This window comes from Ylistrum balloti, unplaced genomic scaffold (assembly GCF_031769215.1).
Source record: "Ylistrum balloti isolate Yb309-2 unplaced genomic scaffold, AGI_CSIRO_Ybal_v1 Utg370670, whole genome shotgun sequence".
Taxonomy (NCBI): Eukaryota; Metazoa; Mollusca; class Bivalvia; order Pectinida; family Pectinidae; genus Ylistrum; species Ylistrum balloti.
In genome coordinates this window covers 455955-476118 of record NW_026782405.1, presented here as the reverse complement: position 1 = coordinate 476118, position 20164 = coordinate 455955, and the positions used below count along the sequence as shown (strand labels likewise).

Below are 20164 nucleotides of genomic sequence, written 5' to 3'. Positions count from 1 at the left end.
TATTATCAAAACACAATAAAACCTGTCATCCTATCTTTAATTCTGTCTATTGTGACTGTACCGGGCCAAGGACAGTCAAAATCTACCTTACAAAGACGAACTATGACAGATATACAACCATAACATAACAGACAAATTGAATGGTAGCTTTGTTGTATTTTTAAACATCATTATTACAATTAAAGCCTTTTAGAAAGGAATGATACACCGAAACGGAACAGATCCACCAGAAAGAGAAATTTATCCATGTTGCAAATGTTTAATTGGAATTATATTTTTTATTTCAGAAGTTCAGCATTGCCTATATCCCTACTTCAACACATCAGAACACTACCCTATTTTCAGTAGGCCACTGTTCTCCAACGCTCCGTACCGTCAAGAACATGCTGACATGTCAACTGAACATTAACACACTCGAATTGGATTAAACCATGGCGTAATATAAACAAAATGAAGATTAAAATGGAGACCACACATGACATTCAAAACCAACCAGTCAACTTCCATCTCTCTCAGTTAGTATGGAAAGTATTGGAACACATTTAAATACAAAAACAAGCGTTATGGTGACTGTCATTTCCAGCGGACAAATATTTTAATTCATGTCATCTCTAAAACATAGGACGCTTCCTCCTTCGGAACACCTGGCGTTTTTCTCCTTTTATTTTTTCAAACGACAAATTCTTGTTAAGATTTAGCATTGGTTAGATTAAAGCTGGTGACCCTAATGACCTTTTATGTGTTGATGGTCCGTTAAGACTGTAATTATGATAATAAAATATCAATTCTCAGTTGTAATTAAGATTCTGTTGGTATGGTGGTATTCTCTTCTGTACTTTCAACACTATGGAAAAAAACTTCGTAATTACTTGCACTACAGGTAGCAAAAGCGTAACTCGCACCTAGGGCCTGTTCCCAATATCACGATTTACGTGCAAGATATCGACAACTTACTTACATGCTCTTAACACAACATTTCGAGCGATGAAGGTTGATAAAAATTATGGGAAAGTTTTACGATCGTCAAAGTGATCTCATTTTCAAAACTTCTTCTTCTTTGTGTGATATGAAGTTTAACTTGTTAAGTACCCGTTAGTTGGCCTGGATGTTCCATGATTATTTACCATTTTCTCATTTGAAGGCATGACATTACTTAATTGAATAGACTAAGGTTTACATGGCGAGTGTCGTCGATGAAGCAGAAGACGCTTACTCTTCCGGAACACCTGTTCTTATTCTGCTTGTCTACGTGTAAATCTTTCATTTGTCCAAGCGTTACTGACTTTGGAGTATCATTGTGTTCACAAGTGGGTATTTGAGTATCGTACATATATCTATGTAAAGATAACCCCTTAATATAAACATGGCTACTAAAGTAACAACTCTCAAACACTAACGTTTTCAAGTCTTGTGGAGATCTTCAGGTGATTGCATTGACGCCATAGGCACGTCACTTCGTGACCTACATTACGATGTCATAGTAACCTACATTATGGTGTCATAGTAACCTACATTATGACGTAATACTATGGGGCGGGTTGAAAAGTTAGACAAACATTTCTTCTGCTGTTGTTTCCTTTTGCTGTGGTAAGCTTTGTCATTTTGTAAGAGGAGTATAACCAGAAATGTCGTTTACTTCACTTACCCAAATGTACATTCAAAGGGATAGTTTACGTTTCTGGTAAGCGATTCTGTTGTCAATAGACTCTGACGCTTTCATACACAGCGTTTCCTGTCTGTCCAATGTAGTATTTCGAGGCAAGTTGGAGAGTTAATACAGTAAATAAGGTTACTATTTTTATAATTAAAGTCACTGTTTGGATTTATAACTTTCCCGTTTTTTGAATATTAAGGAATTGTACTTACAAACCTTATCGTTGTGTTGGTCATTGACATCAAATTTGGCTCGTGTAAGTATTTTCTCCTAGTGATTTGGTTGCCCGTCTCTAAAGACACACTAAAATTTGTGCCGGGACGCTAATTATACTGTTCTTAACTTCCCAAATAGACAACAACCTTACGTCGGAATGTAGGTTAGATGCAACCGTTCAAGATGGCCACAAGGCTTGAAAAAGTAAGTGATTGAGATTCAGAATTATAGTAGCCATTTAACATTTTGTTTTATATATATAAGCATATATTTCAAGGTCTTGAACACAAAACACAAACACATTCCAGGAGATATTTATTCTGAGTTTTATAAAGAACGATTTTATTGTATTAAGCAAACTTGATATTATTTAGATGACCGTCCGTTCAACCAATGATATTGTCTCCTTCCCACTCAGTGCTGAAAATGTCAAATAAGTACTTAAATGAAAAATGTGCATAGCACCAATTAATACCACTTTCGATTTAGATGCACTAGAGTCCAACAATGAATTAAACTGCATCATACAACTGTTTCGTCCTTCTAGGACTCGGGAGTGATGCTACATCATACAGCTGTTTCGTCCTTCTAGGTCTCGGGAGTGATGCTACATCATACAACTGTTTCGTCCTTCTAGGACTCGGGAGTGATGCTACATCATACAACTGTTTCGTCCTTCTAGGACTCGTCAGTGATGCTACATCATACAACTGTTTCGTCCTTCTAGGACTCGTCAGTGATGCTACATCATACAGCTGTTTCGTCCTTCTAGGACTCGGGAGTGATGCTACATCATACAACTGTTTCGTCCTTCTAGGACTCGGGAGTGATGCTACATCATACAACTGTTTCGTCCTTCTAGGACTCGGGAGTGATGCTACATCATACAACTGTTTCGTCCTTCTAGGACTCGGGAGTGATGCTACATCATACAACTGTTTCGTCCTTCTAGGACTCGGGAGTGATGCTACATCATACAACTGTTTCGTCCTTCTAGGACTCGGGAGTGATGCTACATCATACAACTGTTTCGTCCTTCTAGGACTTGGGAATGATGCTGAGGGCCTAAATTTTGTAAACTAGGAGGCGACTGAGGAAAATCTAAAGTGATCGTAACTAACGACATCGACTATTCAGCACCAATGGCTCTAAAAGCTTAACGGTTAAAGGGACATAACCCTTATTTACTGTAGCTGATTGTAACTTAATTGCAATGAAAAAGTGATTTTATAGAGATATTTACAAAATGCTTTGGCGTAGTTTTATTTGATTGACTGAAATATAATTATGTTTTAGATATCTGGTTGTCGATCCCCTCCATTCCAACCCTCCTTAAAAAAAAAATAAAGAAAGAAAAAACAGACAAGCGTAAAAAACGAAAAAAGTACAATTCTAAGGAATACACGTGTACATGTTAACCCGAGCTCTGTTTTGTACATTTTGTGCTTGACCAAATTTATCATTTTTACAATACTAACGATGCTAAACCTGAACAATAATAATCATATGGATTAAACTATATTTACCTAGCTTCACAGATGAAATTCTGTTTTGCATTGCAGTCTAGGTCATTCCAAAGGATACCAAAGGAGAACCGTATTTCTAGGCAGTTTTCTAAGTGTCCGCCATTGTCCGGCTGTCCTGGCGCCCAATTCCTGTCCAACAATTTTTTTTTTTTCATTATTTATTTTAAAAAAATTTTAAATATCGTACGTATTTCTTTTCATGCAACAATTGTACTAGTGTGCTATGAGTTAGCGATGCTATTGTTGTCTAGATGACAATCAGAGCGTTCACTTATATATAGAAATAGCACTGATAAGTATGTAGGTATACGTGCCTACGTATATTTTTACAATAGATAAACTATATAAATAAGTAAAATTAATATCTCGATATACAGTGTATCATTAAATGTAAAGAATTGTAAACCACATGTCAATGTTTTCAGTCACTTAAAGCTGGTTTAAAAGGTCTCGGACGAAGTAACACTATTCTACATGGTCACGACATCTTGTACAAATATAATTCCCCTACATACGTAGTCCACAAAGCGTATAAGTCCGTTACCCTTCTGACTGGTCCGTATTTACTAGTTGTTGATTGGACAATTAGGGTGAGTGTGTTGTTCAAATTTTGCTCATCAAAAATATAACTTGATCGTCGTTGGTTGTAAAATGGTATCTTGTAAACAGGAGAACTTCAGTTAATATCTAATATGTGAAAATCTTATGTCAAAAAGTTTTCCACCATAGAAGATTAACATTAGTTAGCAATATTAATATCTACTATGCTGAATGCTAGAACCCATTGTGTTAAATATTAATACACATGGTGGTGAATATTAATACACATTTTGATGAATATTAATACACTTTGTTCTGAAAAAAATGACATGAGTAACCATTGTAATGATATATTTAACAATAATCGAAGTATTTATCGACAGGAGAGAATATTTTTTAAACATTGCATACGTGTAACCAGCTATAGGTATAGAATTTCCATTTTTGCCCATCCAACGAAATTCTCCCTCCTTCACAACATCTGTTCCATCCAACCAGTAGTTTTCCGGGAAAATTGTACCTAGAAAAGATTTGAAATTTAAAAAAAATCGTTTTGATTAATTGGTTAATATATTTTCTAAAATGTCTTTAAAATTACTGAAATTAAATGTGGTGTTTGAAAATAGTACAACAAAGTTTTGCAGTTCAGATCCATGATATCCAGGAGACTATGATGTCCGTTCTGAAAAAGTCACCTTCCTCATCACAAGGCGGAGTTTTATTTGATTACATTTTCAATAATGGTATCAGAGGAATATGAAAAAGAAAACGGTGTTATTTCAAACGTTGTTTTCTTCAGGTTGATAATTTCAATAGAATAGTAGATCTTATAACACAACCAGTAGAATATTGGAGTGTGACGATGACTACACGGTCACCTCCATCTTATAACACAACCAGTAGAATATTGGAGTGTGACGATGACTACACGGTCACCTCCATCTTATAACACAACCAGTAGAATATTGGAGTGTGACGATGACTACACGGTCACCTCCATCTTATAACACAACCAGTAGAAGATTAGAGTGTGACGTCTCGATGACTACACGGTCACCTCCATCTTATAACACAACCAGTAGAATATTTGAGTGTGATGATGACTACACGGTCACCTCCATCTTATAACACAACCAGTAGAATATTGGAGTGTGACGATGACTACACGGTCACCTCCATCTTATAACACAACCAGTAGAATATTGGAGTGTGACGATGACTACACGGTCACCTCCATCTTATAACACAACCAGTAGAATATTGGAGTGTGACGATGACTACACGGTCACCTCCATCTTATAACACAACCAGTAGAATATTGGAGTGTGACGATGACTACACGGTCACCTCCATCTTATAACACAACCAGTAGAATATTGGAGTGTGACGATGACTACACGGTCACCTCCATCTTATAACACAACCAGTAGAATATTGGAGTGTGACGATGACTACACGGTCACCTCCATCTTATAACACAACCAGTAGAATATTGGAGTGTGACGATGACTACACGGTCACATCCATCTTATAACACAACCAGTAGAAGATTAGAGTGTGACGTTCTGATGACTACACGGTCACCTCCATCTTATAACACAACCAGTAGAATATTGGAGTGTGATGATGACTACACGGTCACCTCCATCTTATAACACAACCAGTAGAATATTGGAGTGTGATGATGACTACACGGTCACCTCCATCTTATAACACAACCAGTAGAATATTGGAGTGTGATGATGACTACACGGTCACCTCCATCTTATAACCCAGCCAGTAGAATATTGGAGTGTGATGATGACTACACGGTCACCTCAATCTTAAAACACAACCAGTAGAATATTGGAGTGTGATGATGACTACACGGTCACCTCCATCTTATAACACAACCAGTAGAAGATTAGAGTGTGACTATTTTTTTTACTATTTCAACAAATTTTATTGCTCAATATAAACAATTGAAGCAAAGGGATCAGGCATCAGGCATAGCCTATTTAAGCCTTCTCCAGTAACTTCCGTTTGGCAACAATATAAATCAAACAATAAGGTTTCTAAAAACTAAAATCTATACAGAACTAGTATACAGTAGAATACAATTGAATACAATAGTGTCTCCATTTCCCCACTATATTACATCCTAATACATTTCATTCAAATCTTTTAGTGTCAATTATGTATTCTGAGATACTTTGTAATAAAGAAACATTTATTTCGTTACTGCATTCGTGACATCCATGAAGCAAAACATTAACATTATAGTGATCATGAGTAATATTTTGGTTTATTAACTGATTTTGCAGAATAATTCTTGAATGGTTATAAAGTGGACAGGTCATAAAGTAATGTTCTGCAGATTCCTGTCCAGTATTACATGAACACAGTGGTGAATCATTTAAATGATCAATAAAAAGGTCAGATTTCAAATTACTAGCCTCGTTTCTCAGTTGGCACATAATTATATTTATTTTTCGGTTACCACCCTTTTTGAAAATTTCAGTTGTATCACTGGCAATTTCGTCTTTATTGAATAATAAAGATTTAAATTGCGATTTTGAATGTACATTTGATAAATCAAAGTTATGAGCGAAAGCATTAAATTCTCTAAATGTACTCGGGAAAAAACTACTAAAATAGCTAGTTGTTCGACAAATAGGAATATTAAAAATTCTAGTGGTTCAGTATACAGGAGTGTTATCAAAAAATATAGGTGGGTGTACTGATTCTCTCTTCCTGGTAAAAATCATAGAGACTGTTTTTGTGGGATTAAAGTTTATATCCCATTTCTTACCCCAATTACTTATATTCAACATATTATCTGAAATTTTATTTGCTACTTCAATATTATTATTGTCAACAATTTCACTTAAGGACGTATCATCTGCAAATAATTTAATGTCACTGGTCACTATATCTGAAATATCATTTATATATATATAAGAAATAGAAACGGGCCTAAAACTGACCCTTGTGGGACGCCGGCATTTACAGATTTATAGGTTGAAAATATACCCTCAGTTAAAACCCGTTGTTTTCTTTGTGATAAGTAGTTAGTAAACCAATTAAGCAAATTACCTTTGATACCGTACGATTCAAGTTTATATAGTAACCCTTCATGCCACACTCTATCAAAGGCCTTACTTATATCACAGAATATAGATCGTACTTCTTGTCCTTTATCTAAAGAATTCATGATATTGTGATAAATCGATAACAACTGATTCACGGTTGAATCTCCTGGAATAAAACCAGATTGGTGTTTAGAAATAATTTCACATTGCCGAAGATAGTTGTATAAATATTTGAAAATAACCTTTTCTATTATTTTGCTGAAACAGGAAGTAACTGAGATGGGACGATAGTTTGAAACTTCATTTTCCCCGCCTTTCCCTTTATAAATAGCATTGATGTTAGCAGTTTTCCAAGGTAATGGGATAGAGCCAGTAGTCATAGTTTTATTACAAAGAAGAGTAAGAGGGAGAGTAATAGAGGGTGCTAAAAGTTTGATAAATTTTGGAACAATTCCATCCGGACCTGCAGGTTTTTTTCCATTAAGAGCAGAGAGTTGGTCGGTTATATCCTGTTGGGAGAACACGATGTTATCTAACTTGAAAGGGAAATCTGGTGGAGGAGGCAGAGGACCAAGATCATTTGAAGAGGTAGAGATAGATGAAAAGTATGTATTAAGACATTCTGCTTTATCAAATGGATGTTGAAGCACAGAGCCATTTTCGGTAAGTGGAGGAATACTTGCTTGCTTATTGTTTGTTTTTAGTAAAGATTTGGCAATCTTCCACCATTTATCAGGGGTAGGAAAATTAGAGTTAACAGCTTTTTTGTGAATGCGATTTCTTTGTCTTATTTTTAATCTAATAGTATTTGTGAACCAGGGTTTATCGTTTGGCCGTATTGTAACTATGCGATGGGGTACATGTTCCTCGATTTGTTTATTTATGGTAGGAAAATTAGAGTTAACAGCTTTTTTGTGAAGAATGATGTCGATTTCTTTGGTTCATTTATCAAACTTTTTATATTTTGTAAAGTTGACCAGTGAGAGTGTGGCTGAAGGGCCATCATATCTACATTAATATCTCCTGTTAAAATTACGTCAGTTACATTTTCATCAAAAACTTTATCAAACATATCATCTACCTTTCCCCAATATTCAATTGTAGTTTCAGGTCTGTAAATGCATCCCAGTAGTAATTTATTATTTTCTATTTGAACTTCAATCCAAATAATTTCAATGTCATCATGTTCTAGATCCCGTCTTCGCCTGCTTACCACATTTTCTTTAACATATATAATAATTCCACCACCAAAACCAAATCGTCTATCTCTTCTGTAAAAATCATGTGAAAAATTATCTAAAATAAGATCATTGTCTGATATTAAGGGATTAAGGTGGGTTTCAGTAAAACATAATATATCTTTTTCAGAGAGCTCGTTATCTAATATATCTAATTTATTTCTAATAGATCTTACGTTCAGATGAGAGATTTGAAGATTGCGCAGAGGACCAGGGTTTAATTCAACATCATTACTCAGTAACAAAGATATTAAAATATAATTGAAATTGACATGTTTTTCAAAAATTGTTAGAGCATATGAACAAAGTATCCCAGAAAATATATGAGATAATATATATGTACAATATAATCTATTTTTCCCAAGCACAACATGCACCGATTGCTTAGATAAGTATTGATAAATCATTATCCAGTATCTAAATGATACAGCGTCATGTGGTACATGCAGTGCACGGGGGACAATATATGATAATGTTGATACATGTAAACAATGGGGTGGAGACACAAAATAAACAAAATTACAAACATTTTCATGAGAAGAACCAACAAAAACATAAGTTCATAGTTTCAAAATCTGCAAAGAGTGTGACGTTCCGATATCTACACGGTCACCTCCATCTTATAACACAACCAGTAGAAGATTAGAGTGTGACGTCTCGATGTCTACACGGTCACCTTCATCAGACAAATGCCCTAGTGGAGCATACTAGCACTGACGTATGCAGTGTACGAGATGGTAAGGATTCGACCAACTTTTTCGGCTATACAATACTCCTATGTACAGTAAGGTAGAAATTAGTGTGACGAGATGGTAAGGATTCGACCAACTTTTTCGGCTATACAATAATCCTATGTACTGTAAGGTAGAAAATAGTGTGACGAGATGGTAAGGATTCGACCAACTTTTTTCGGCTATACAATACTCCTATGTACAGTAAGGTAGAAATTAGTGTGACGAGATGGTAAGGATTCGACCAACTTTTTCGGCTATACAATACTCCTATGTACAGTAAGGTAGAAAATAGTGTGACGAGATGGTAAGGATTCGACCAACTTTTTCGGCTATACAATACTCCTACGTACACTAAGGTAGAAAAAAGTGTGACGAGATGGTAAGTAATCCACCAATTTAGTTCTGTAACACCCTTGATTTCCAGTCACAGTAGACAGATACGAAGGAACTTTTCCAATTTTTTGTTTATTTTTGTTTGTTGTTTTAAAATCTGATATTGAAACTGAAGGACTTCGCAAGGTCTTTGTAACCAGGTTTGAAATTCAGCAATGCACATTAAATGAAAGCATAGATAAATCAGCCAAAAGAGACACATACTTTGTTCCCATAGAGAATTATAGACTGTTATATTATCTAACTGTCATCCTGAAATTCGATCATTTTAGCAATTTCTTCTTTAATTTGTACGTATTCTTCTCAAAATTCGTTTCAGAACACATGTACTTCATACCCATGTATTTGTATCGGAGTTCACCTTTTTGAGAAGAAAGTTGTCATAACGAAGAACGAAGGCATTCCTTCATTAAGTAATGGGTATGGTGGTATATGGAAAATAATATGTTAGATAATAATAGAATAGTATTTAGGTCATCTGACCACAAGGGTGACCTATAACCATTGTGTTTCGTCCGCAGTCGTCCGCCGTCCGAAGGTGCGTAAACTTTTGACATTTTAAATTTCTTCTAAAGTTCCACCAATGGGAACAAGCTTACACTTGCATGAAATGATCCTGAGAGAGTTCTAACCAAATGTTGTTATTTTTAGGTCGGTGTTGGCCGCCATGGCCGCCATCTTGAAAAACACCTTTTCTCCTGTTCCACTGGTGCCGCCACTCAGCTAAAATTGATGAGAATGTTAAGAATAGGTGGCCAACAAAGGGTTGTTATTTTTCGACCTTGCCAAAACTCTGACATGGCAGTAAGGGGGCCATATTGTAACATGAAGTGACAAAGGATCATTGGAAGAAATATTTCTGAATCAATTGAGGCAAACAGAAGGCCTGGGCCACAAATGCAATTCCTTTCGTAATATCGTTAGGACTGATGATAAAGGTTTCTCGTCTCCGTGACTCTGCCCGTAGTCGGACATTGTCCAATCGACGTGAGTCAATTCTCTGGCGACGTGGATCGTTAGGTAGGACACATTTCTCATATATAGGAGGCAGGATTAACCCCTTATGACACAAGGGCTGTGGCTTCAGAAGGAGGCAGGATTAACCCCTTATGACACAAGGGCTGTGGTGTCAGAAGGAGGCAGGATTAACCACTTATGACACAAGGGCTGTGGCTTCAGAAAGAGGCAGGATTAACCCCTTATGACACAAGGACTGTGGTGTCAGAAGGAGGCAGGATTAACCCCTTATGACACAAGGACTGTGGTGTCAGAAGGAGGCAGGATTAACCCCTTATGACACAAGGACTGTGGTGTCAGAAGGAGGCAGGATTAACCCCTTATGACACAAGGGCTGTGGCTTCAGAAGGAGGCAGGATTAACCCCTTATGACACAAGGGCTGTGGCTTCAGAAGGAGGCAGGATTAACCCCTTATGACACAAGGACTGTGGTGTCAGAAGGAGGCAGGATTAACCCCTTATGACACAAGGGCTGTGGCTTCAGAAGGAGGCAGGATTAACCCCTTATGACACAAGGACTGTGGTGTCAGAAGGAGGCAGGATTAACCCCTTATGACACAAGGACTGTGGTGTCAGAAGGAGGCAGGATTAACCCCTTATGACACAAGGACTGTGGTGTCAGAAGGAGGCAGGATTAACCCCTTATGACACAAGGACTGTGGTGTCAGAAGGAGGCAGGATTAACCCCTTATGACACAAGGGCTGTGGCTTCAGAAGGAGGCAGGATTAACCCCTTATGACACAAGGACTGTGGTGTCAGAAGGAGGCAGGATTAACCCCTTATGATACAATGGCTGTGGCTTCAGAAGGAGGAAGGATTAACCTCTTACGACACAAGGGCTGTGGTTTCAGAAAGGAAACTGACTCAGATTTAAGAGTTGAATGCTGTCTTCAAACTTTTCTGTCAAACTTCAGGTAACACTACTAAGTGACATAACCTTTGTTTGATTAAAGATGTAATAGTTAAGAAAAGAAGTTAATACTTTCGGGATGATTGGTCTTAATTTTGTCTGTAACCAAATTCTCAAGTGTTTTAATAAACCAGCAGTATCAATAACTACTCTAGTTAAACAAGGACAAGCTACTTGATATATCTGGTAGCGCGCTGCTAACGCAGTCGCATTTTGCCTGGACATCCCAGATCGTTTACCACAACCGGACATGAAAAAGAAAGGGTTCACCTGCCCGATCACGTGGCTTTCCCTGGTTTCCTCCCACAGTAAGGCCCCTCGCGCGCTTAAATCAGGGCCAGAAGGAGCATTTGATATCAGCTTTTTTTTAAATTCAGAAATATTTGTATTTGTATGAGAGGACAATGTGAGAACATAATTTTACGAGTATGTAACAATTTATACTATTAAGTGGACGTTGTAAACTTATCAAAGTCGCCTTTCAACTAGCCGTCCGGGGTTCGACTCCTTGAACGGACGTGGAAAGGTAAGGGTTTTTCCCGAGTACTCAGGTTTCCTCCAACAATAAGACCCTCCGGGCCAACAAGAGTGATTAGTAGAAATTGAAACAACTTGTTTTAAAATAAATAAAGTTTATAGTTATTTTTATGACAGTCCATCCGATGTCAAGGTCTATGTTGCACAATTGCACAACATTAAAGGAAAGATTGTTTCAGGGGTTTCATAATGAGGTGATAAATAATATCAAACAATAGAACCAAATTCATAGAATCACTGTTACAAAACCATAAACTTTACTACCAAAACGTCATTTATATTTAATGAATACATCACAAATTTTCAACATCATGTAATTAATTAATTCCGTAGATAGTCATCCAACCCCTCGTTTTCATACCTTCTTTGAAATGGAAAACTTTGAGATTCCCTTAATCACTCCCCATAACCCCTCGGTTTTTATAACGACCTCTACTAAACCCAAATATTTACGGAGAAAACCTTCACACTGTTGTACATTAAAAACTATTGGACCTCTCGTGCTATTAATAACGTTAAATAACCCTGACTATTTATGGAGAAAACCTTCACACTATCATGTTGGTTATATGTAGAAGATCGCTGTTCCCGTTTAGGACCCTTCCACCTTGACACAGATAACAAACTCCGATAGCGTTAAAAGAAATCGAGCACATTGACCTATTTATTATTCATTGATCAAATACATCACGTATTACCTTGAACTTTTTTTAGTAATTTTTTGTTTAGTCTGAACCTGTCATTTTGTCGAAAAAAAAAAAGAAAAATTAAAATATTGAAAATTTACAAACGGGAAATAAACCACCGAAAAATTGAAAATACCATACATTTCGAAGTACAATGGTGAAATGTCAAAAATAGACTTCTCTCTTATAGCGGTATAACAATGGTGACATGTCAAAAATAGACTTCTCTCTTATAGCGGTATAACAATGGTAACATGTCAAAAATAGACTTCTCTCTTATAGCGGTATAACAATGGTAACATGTCAAAAACAGACCTCTCTCTTACAGCGGTATAACAATGGTTACATGTCAAAAATAGACTTCTCTCTTATAGCGGTATAACAATGGTGACATGTCAAAAATAGACTTCTCTCTTATAGCGGTATAACAATGGTAACATGTCAAAAATAGACTTCTCTCTTATAGCGGTATAACAATGGTAACATGTCAAAAACAGACCTCTCTCTTACAGCGGTATAACAATGGTTACATGTCAAAAATAGACTTCTCTCTTATAGCGGTGTAACAGCACACAGCTGACTATGGATTCGTCTGTACAGTGTTACGTAACGTCTCCATACTGCTAATTCTATATTAGAAATAACGAAGGCGACGCCTTGCTCGATATGTCCAATCGGTACAGCTCATTCCTTCTCATGATTTTCAATTGTAATCTTCAAATAAGCCCACTTCATGTTAAATTGACAATGCAAAATCATGAAGTGATATGTCACTTGATGTGTGTCTCATGACCTCTATTACGCCTTTATGTGGTACCTCATTTCACATGATAAAACCATCACGTGGTATCTCATTGACAATATCATACTAACAAGTGTGTCTCATTGACAATATCATACTAACAAGTGTGTCTCATCGACACTGTCCAAACGTCACGTGATGACTCATTAACCCTGTTGTACCATCACGTGATGACTCATTAACCCTGTCGTACCATCACGTGATGACTCATTAACCCTGTTGTACCATCACGTGATGACTCATTAACCCTGTCGTACCATCACGTGATGACTCATTAACCCTGTTGTACCATCACGTGATGACTAATTAACCCTGTTGTACCATCACGTAATGTCTCATTGACATCATCATGTTGTGTTCAAATGACAATCCAAGCAACATCCATTTTTATAATTTCGCGTATTTTTGGATCACTAGGTTCCCATACCTGCGCTGTCGATCTGTTTCAGCAAGTTGACTATGTACCCCTCCTCTTCTGCCGACTCTACCACAGCCAAGTCACCCCCTAACACGTCACAGTATTTCTACAGAAATCAAGAAATCAAGTTAAATGTAATAACATAAAGTGACTATGATTTTAAAATAGAGTCAACACATATTTTCGAAACTGGGTAAATTTTCAAAACTTCAATACATTCATTACATACAATGCACGTGTATTTCCATGTGTATCTTTACATGTGCTTGGATGATATTTGTTATAGTCATCCATTCTTCTTCATTTATCTTGAAGTTTTGATATTTTAACATTTTCTTGCTTTCTTAATAAAGCCTATACAAATTACAATATGGAGCATATATATCATTAAACTTGTATATATGATATATAACGCTACCTGTTCCTACCTTGGCCTCTATCCATGTTGAATTCAGTCCGACTACCATATAGCATGAATCCCCGTGAACACTGAACCCGTACGGACAGGTACAAAAAACACCTATTAACGTAAACATAGCGCGTGAGGTTTTCGTTTCACGTGAAATTCTATATACAGCGAAACTTAGGTACTACAAAAACATGGAGAACTCGACTAGTGATCTTAGTAACGTGTTGGTCTTAAAAGAATTATGACCACTCCAAGAGGATTTCCTACTAACCATTCAAAAAGAATACCCTTAATATCACTGTCCATTCATACAGAACTCCCTTAATATCACTGTCCACTCATACAGAACTCCCTTAATATCACTGTCCACTCGTACAGAATTCCCTTAATATCACTGTCCACTCATACAGAACTCCCTTAATATCACTGTCCACTCATACAGAACTCCCTTAATATCACTGTCCACTCGTACAGAATTCCCTTAATATCACTGTCCACTCATACAGAACTCCCTTAATATCATTGTCCACTCATACAGAATTCCCTTAATATCACTGTCCACTCATACAGAACTCCCTTAATATCCACTCATACAGAATTCCCTTAATATCACTGTCCATTCATACAGAATTCCCTTAATATCACTGTCCACTTATACAAAATTCCCTTAATATCACTGTCCACTCATACAGAACTCCCTTAATATAACTGTCCTCTCATACAGAACTCCCTTAATATCATTGTCCACTCGTACAGAATTCCCTTAATATCACTGTCCACTCATACATAACTCCCTTAATATCACTGTCCACTCATACAGAACTCCATTAATATCACTGTCCACTCGTACATAATTCCCTTAATATCACTGTCTACTCATACAGAACTCCCTTAATATCACTGTCCACTCGTACAGAATTCCCTTAATATCACTGTCCACTCATACAGAACTCCCTTAATATCACTGTCCACTCATACAGAACTCCCTTAATATCACTGTCCACTCATACAGAATTCCCTTAATATCACTGTCCACTCATACAGAACTCCCTTAATATCACTGTCCACTCATACAGAACTCCCTTAATATCACTGTCCACTCATACAGAACTCCCTTAATATCACTGTCCACTCATACAGAACTCCCTTAATATCACTGTCCACTCATACAAAATTCCCTTAATATCACTGTCCACTCATACAGAACTCCCTTAATATCACTGTCCACTCATACAGAACTCCCTTAATATCACTGTCCACTCGTACAGAATTCCCTTAATATCACTGTCCACTCATACAGAACTCCCTTAATATCACTGTCCACTCATACAGAACTCCCTTAATATAACTGTCCACTCATACAGAACTCCCTTAATATCACTGTCCACTCATACAGAACTCCCTTAATATCACTGTCCACTCATACAGAACTCCCTTAATATCACTGTCCACTCATACAGAACTCCCTTTATATCACTGTCCACTCGACTAATCTAAGCGAATCCCCTTAATATCATTGTCCACTCGTACAGAATTCTCTAAATATCACTGACCACTCGTACAGAATTCCCTTAATATCACTGTCCACTCGTACATAATTCCCTTGATGTCACTGTCCACTCGTACAGAATTCCCTAAATATCACTGTCCACTCGTACTGAATTCCCTAAATATCACTGAACACTCGCACAGAATTCCCTTAATATCACTGTCCATTCGTACCGTGATCCCTTAATATCACTGTCCATTCGTACAGAATTCCCTTAATATCACTGTCCACTCGTACAGAATTCCCTTAATATCACTGATCACTCGTAATGGGTTTCCTTAATATCACTGACCACTCGCACAGTGTTTCCTTAATATCACTGACCACTCGTACAGAATTCCGTTAATATCACTGTCCACTCGTACAGAATTCTCTTAATATCACTGACCACTCGTACAGAATTCCCTTAAGATCACTGTCCACTCGTACATAATTCCCTTAAGATCACTGTCCACTCGTACAGAATTCCCTTAATATGACTGTCCACTCGTACAGTGTTTCCTTAATATCACAGCCCACTCGTATAGAATTCCCTTAATATCACTGTCCACTCGTACAGTGTGTCCTTAATATCACGGTCCACTCGTATAGAATTATCTTAATATCACTGTTCACTCGTACAGAACTCCCTTAATATCACTGTCCACTCGTACAGAACTCCCTTAATATCACTCTCCACTCGACTACTCTAAGCGAATCCCCTTAATATCATTGTCCACTCATACAGAACTCCCTTAATATCACTGTCCACTCATACAGAACTCCCTTAATATAACTGTCCACTCATACAGAACTCCCTTAATATCACTGTCCACTCATACAGAACTCCCTTAATATCACTGTCCACTCATACAGAACTCCCTTAATATCACTGTCCACTCATACAGAACTCCCTTTATATCACTGTCCACTCGACTAATCTAAGCGAATCCCCTTAATATCATTGTCCACTCGTACAGAATTCTCTAAATATCACTGACCACTCGTACAGAATTCCCTTAATATCACTGTCCACTCGTACATAATTCCCTTGATGTCACTGTCCACTCGTACAGAATTCCCTAAATATCACTGTCCACTCGTACTGAATTCCCTAAATATCACTGAACACTCGCACAGAATTCCCTTAATATCACTGTCCATTCGTACCGTGATCCCTTAATATCACTGTCCATTCGTACAGAATTCCCTTAATATCACTGTCCACTCGTACAGAATTCCCTTAATATCACTGATCACTCGTAATGGGTTTCCTTAATATCACTGACCACTCGCACAGTGTTTCCTTAATATCACTGACCACTCGTACAGAATTCCGTTAATATCACTGTCCACTCGTACAGAATTCTCTTAATATCACTGACCACTCGTACAGAATTCCCTTAAGATCACTGTCCACTCGTACATAATTCCCTTAAGATCACTGTCCACTCGTACAGAATTCCCTTAATATGACTGTCCACTCGTACAGTGTTTCCTTAATATCACAGCCCACTCGTATAGAATTCCCTTAATATCACTGTCCACTCGTACAGTGTGTCCTTAATATCACGGTCCACTCGTATAGAATTATCTTAATATCACTGTTCACTCGTACAGAACTCCCTTAATATCACTGTCCACTCGTACAGAACTCCCTTAATATCACTCTCCACTCGACTACTCTAAGCGAATCCCCTTAATATCATTGTCCACTCGTACAGAATTCCCTAAATATCACTGTCCACTCGTACAGAATTCCCTTAATATCACTGTCCACTCGCACAGAATTCCCTTAATATCACTGAACACTCGCACAGAATTCCCTTAATATCACTGTCCACTCGTACAGAACTCCCTTAATATCACTGTCCACTCGTACAGAATTCCCTAAATATCACTGTCCACTCGTACAGAATTCCCTAAATATCACTGTCCACTCGTACAGAATTCCCTTAATATCACTGACCACTCGCACAGTGTTTCCTTAATATCACTGACCATTCGTACAGAATTCCCTTAATATCACTGTCCACTCGTACAGAATTCCCTAAATATCACTGTCCACTCGTACAGAATTCCCTTAATATCACTATCCACTCGTACAGAATTCCCTTAATATCACTGTCCACTCGTAAAGTGTTTCCGTTGATATCACTGTCCACTCGTACAGAATTCTCTTAATATCACTGACCACTCGTACAAAATTCCACTAATATCACTGTCCACTCGTACAGTGTTTCCTTAATATCACAGCCCACTCGTATAGAATTCCCTTAATATCACTGTCCACTCGTATAAAATTCCCTTAATATCACAGCCCACTCGTATAGAATTCCCTTAATATCACTGTCCACTCGTATAGAATTACCTTAATACACTGTCCACTCGTATAGAATCCCCTTAATATCACTGTCCACTCACCATATTTATTATGTAAACACACTTAGTTACATGTTAAATATAGCTCTATAAATCACCATATTTATTATGTAAACACACCGAGTTACATGTTAAATATAATTCTATAAATCACCATATTTATTATGTAAACACACCGAGATACATGTTAAATATATTTCTATAAATCACCTAATTTAAGAGTGAGACATAAATAAAAGGACATGTTATAGCCTAAGACTGTACTAAAATAAGAAAATACCAACATGGCAACACGATTTACACGGAGACTCCTGAAAAAGTATAATGAGAATAAGACCAGGTGTTGCGAAAGGGTAAGAATCTTCTGCTTCATCGATAACACTCGCCATGCAAACCTTAGTCAATCCAAGTAATAATGTCACGTTCTCAAGAACAAGATATATAAAAATGGAACCAACAGGCAAACTATTGAGCATAAAATATGTCGAGCTTCACACAAAGAAATTATTCATAACTATCAATTGCTGGGCAAAGTTAACGTTTCACAATTAATATCAGTATGTCTAAATGACAAATTACAAACAATCACTTACCCGCAAAATAAGAAAATAGTAAACATACAATCGTAAGCATTGTCGAATTGAATTGGCTTTGATAAAGTAAAATTCACTCGCTGATAAGGCAATGTTTATCAACGTAACCAAGTCATGACTAATCATTAAATTCCAGGGCAGCTGTTTAGTCCCTCTAAGATGACCTAAATCATATCAACACTCAATCATAAAAATTTAGCTGATAACTCTGCCTAATATCTAAACTAAGGTGAAAGCTGTCCAACAAATTAGTCTGATTAACGAATCACTATTAATTAGTCTTGTAGTCTAGCCTTGTTTTTTAATTTAGACTTCCTTCTTTCTCGAAATGAAAATCTGCCTGTTGACACTATTGTAACGATATTTAGAAATGTGCACAATTTCATTCAATCTAGCAGAATATTTTTAATTACAATAAGTCAAATTTGATTTCTATGTTCAGAGATCAATGTTACTTTCCTGTATGTGTTTGTTTATAAGTTTAGGTTCGTGACCTGTTTGTTTACTAAATTCTGTAAAAGTAATTTGTTTGAGAGAGGGCTTAATTAATGTTTTAAGAACTTGAGCTCAATCATTTTGCTGATGATTATGGCAATAAAATATATGTTTGGGTGAAAATGAAATACACGGTAATGTGACCTTGGCTGGTTAACCGTTAAAACCCGTAAAACAAACAAGACAAACACAAAATCATTCCCCACCCTCCCAATCTAAACTCCAATTAACATAAACTCCAATTCATTTCCTTACCAGTGAGAAACTTTCTCAGCGTAATACAAAGGCTTTGTGTTCATTATATAATTCATTTATTCATTCATTTTTATTCAAAGATATATATATATATATATACATACATACATATATCCATTAATATATTTTATCTATTTGTCTCAATCACAATTATGTTAATAGGTCACCTTTGTCAGGTACTTATAACACAAACCTATGTACAATGTCTAATTCTTATGATTTCAAGAAACGTGTAGAACTAGACAAAAAATACCAGAAATAGCTCGGACTTAAAAAGCAACATTTTGCGTCAATGATATCTGTTTATCTGGAACGATTAACCTCCTTCCTCTGCATATGAATAGACTAGTTGTTTCTCCGATTTCAGGAAACGTTCATTATTAAAATATTCTGTTGCATTTTCTGTGAGCTCTCGTCCTGATTTCCTGGTTCAATGTAACACTCTTTAGCTCGGGGAACATGTCTTCATTGCATCTTGTCAAATGTACTGAACTAGATGTGTATACCATAACAACCACTTTACGCCACAGATGATAGTATATGATCATACTATCTATAAACAGGGGGAAAAGATTTCAAATACCTCACCATAATTGTCATATCATGTTAGTTTCCTTGTTGGTTCCGTTGTTGTATTCTCATTTGCAAACGTTGCATATTACTAACTATTGACCAATATTAACATGGCGGTTATCGTCGACGCTTACTCTTCTGGAACACCTGGTTTTATCATCCATGTACTTTCTCAGGAGTATTCGT

At 36.8% G+C, this 20164-nt stretch overlaps 1 protein-coding gene across 1 annotated transcript; it reads right to left on the bottom strand.

Moving 5' to 3' along the window:
- Nucleotides 1–2256: 2256 nt before the first annotated feature.
- LOC132557439 (perlucin-like) lies at nt 2257–14279 on the bottom strand. The gene is made up of 5 exons (XM_060221924.1): nt 14172–14279; nt 13753–13849; nt 4348–4456; nt 3397–3525; nt 2257–2290 (listed from the first exon to the last, which is right to left on the bottom strand). Exons 1-5 carry the CDS (start codon nt 14277–14279, stop codon nt 2257–2259), a joined length of 477 nt encoding a protein of 158 aa, XP_060077907.1.
- Nucleotides 14280–20164: the final 5885 nt, after the last annotated feature.

Coding starts and splice junctions, on each gene's coding strand:
- LOC132557439 (XM_060221924.1), bottom strand. CDS start 14,279: ATGTTTACGTTAATAGGTGTTTTTTGTACCTGTCCGTACGGGTTCAGT. Junction 13,850..14,171: donor CAACATGGATAGAGGCCAAG/GTAGGAACAGGT, acceptor TGATTTCTGTAG/AAATACTGTGACGTGTTAGG. Junction 3,526..4,347: donor ATACCTATAGCTGGTTACAC/GTATGCAATGTT, acceptor ATTGTTGGACAG/GAATTGGGCGCCAGGACAGC.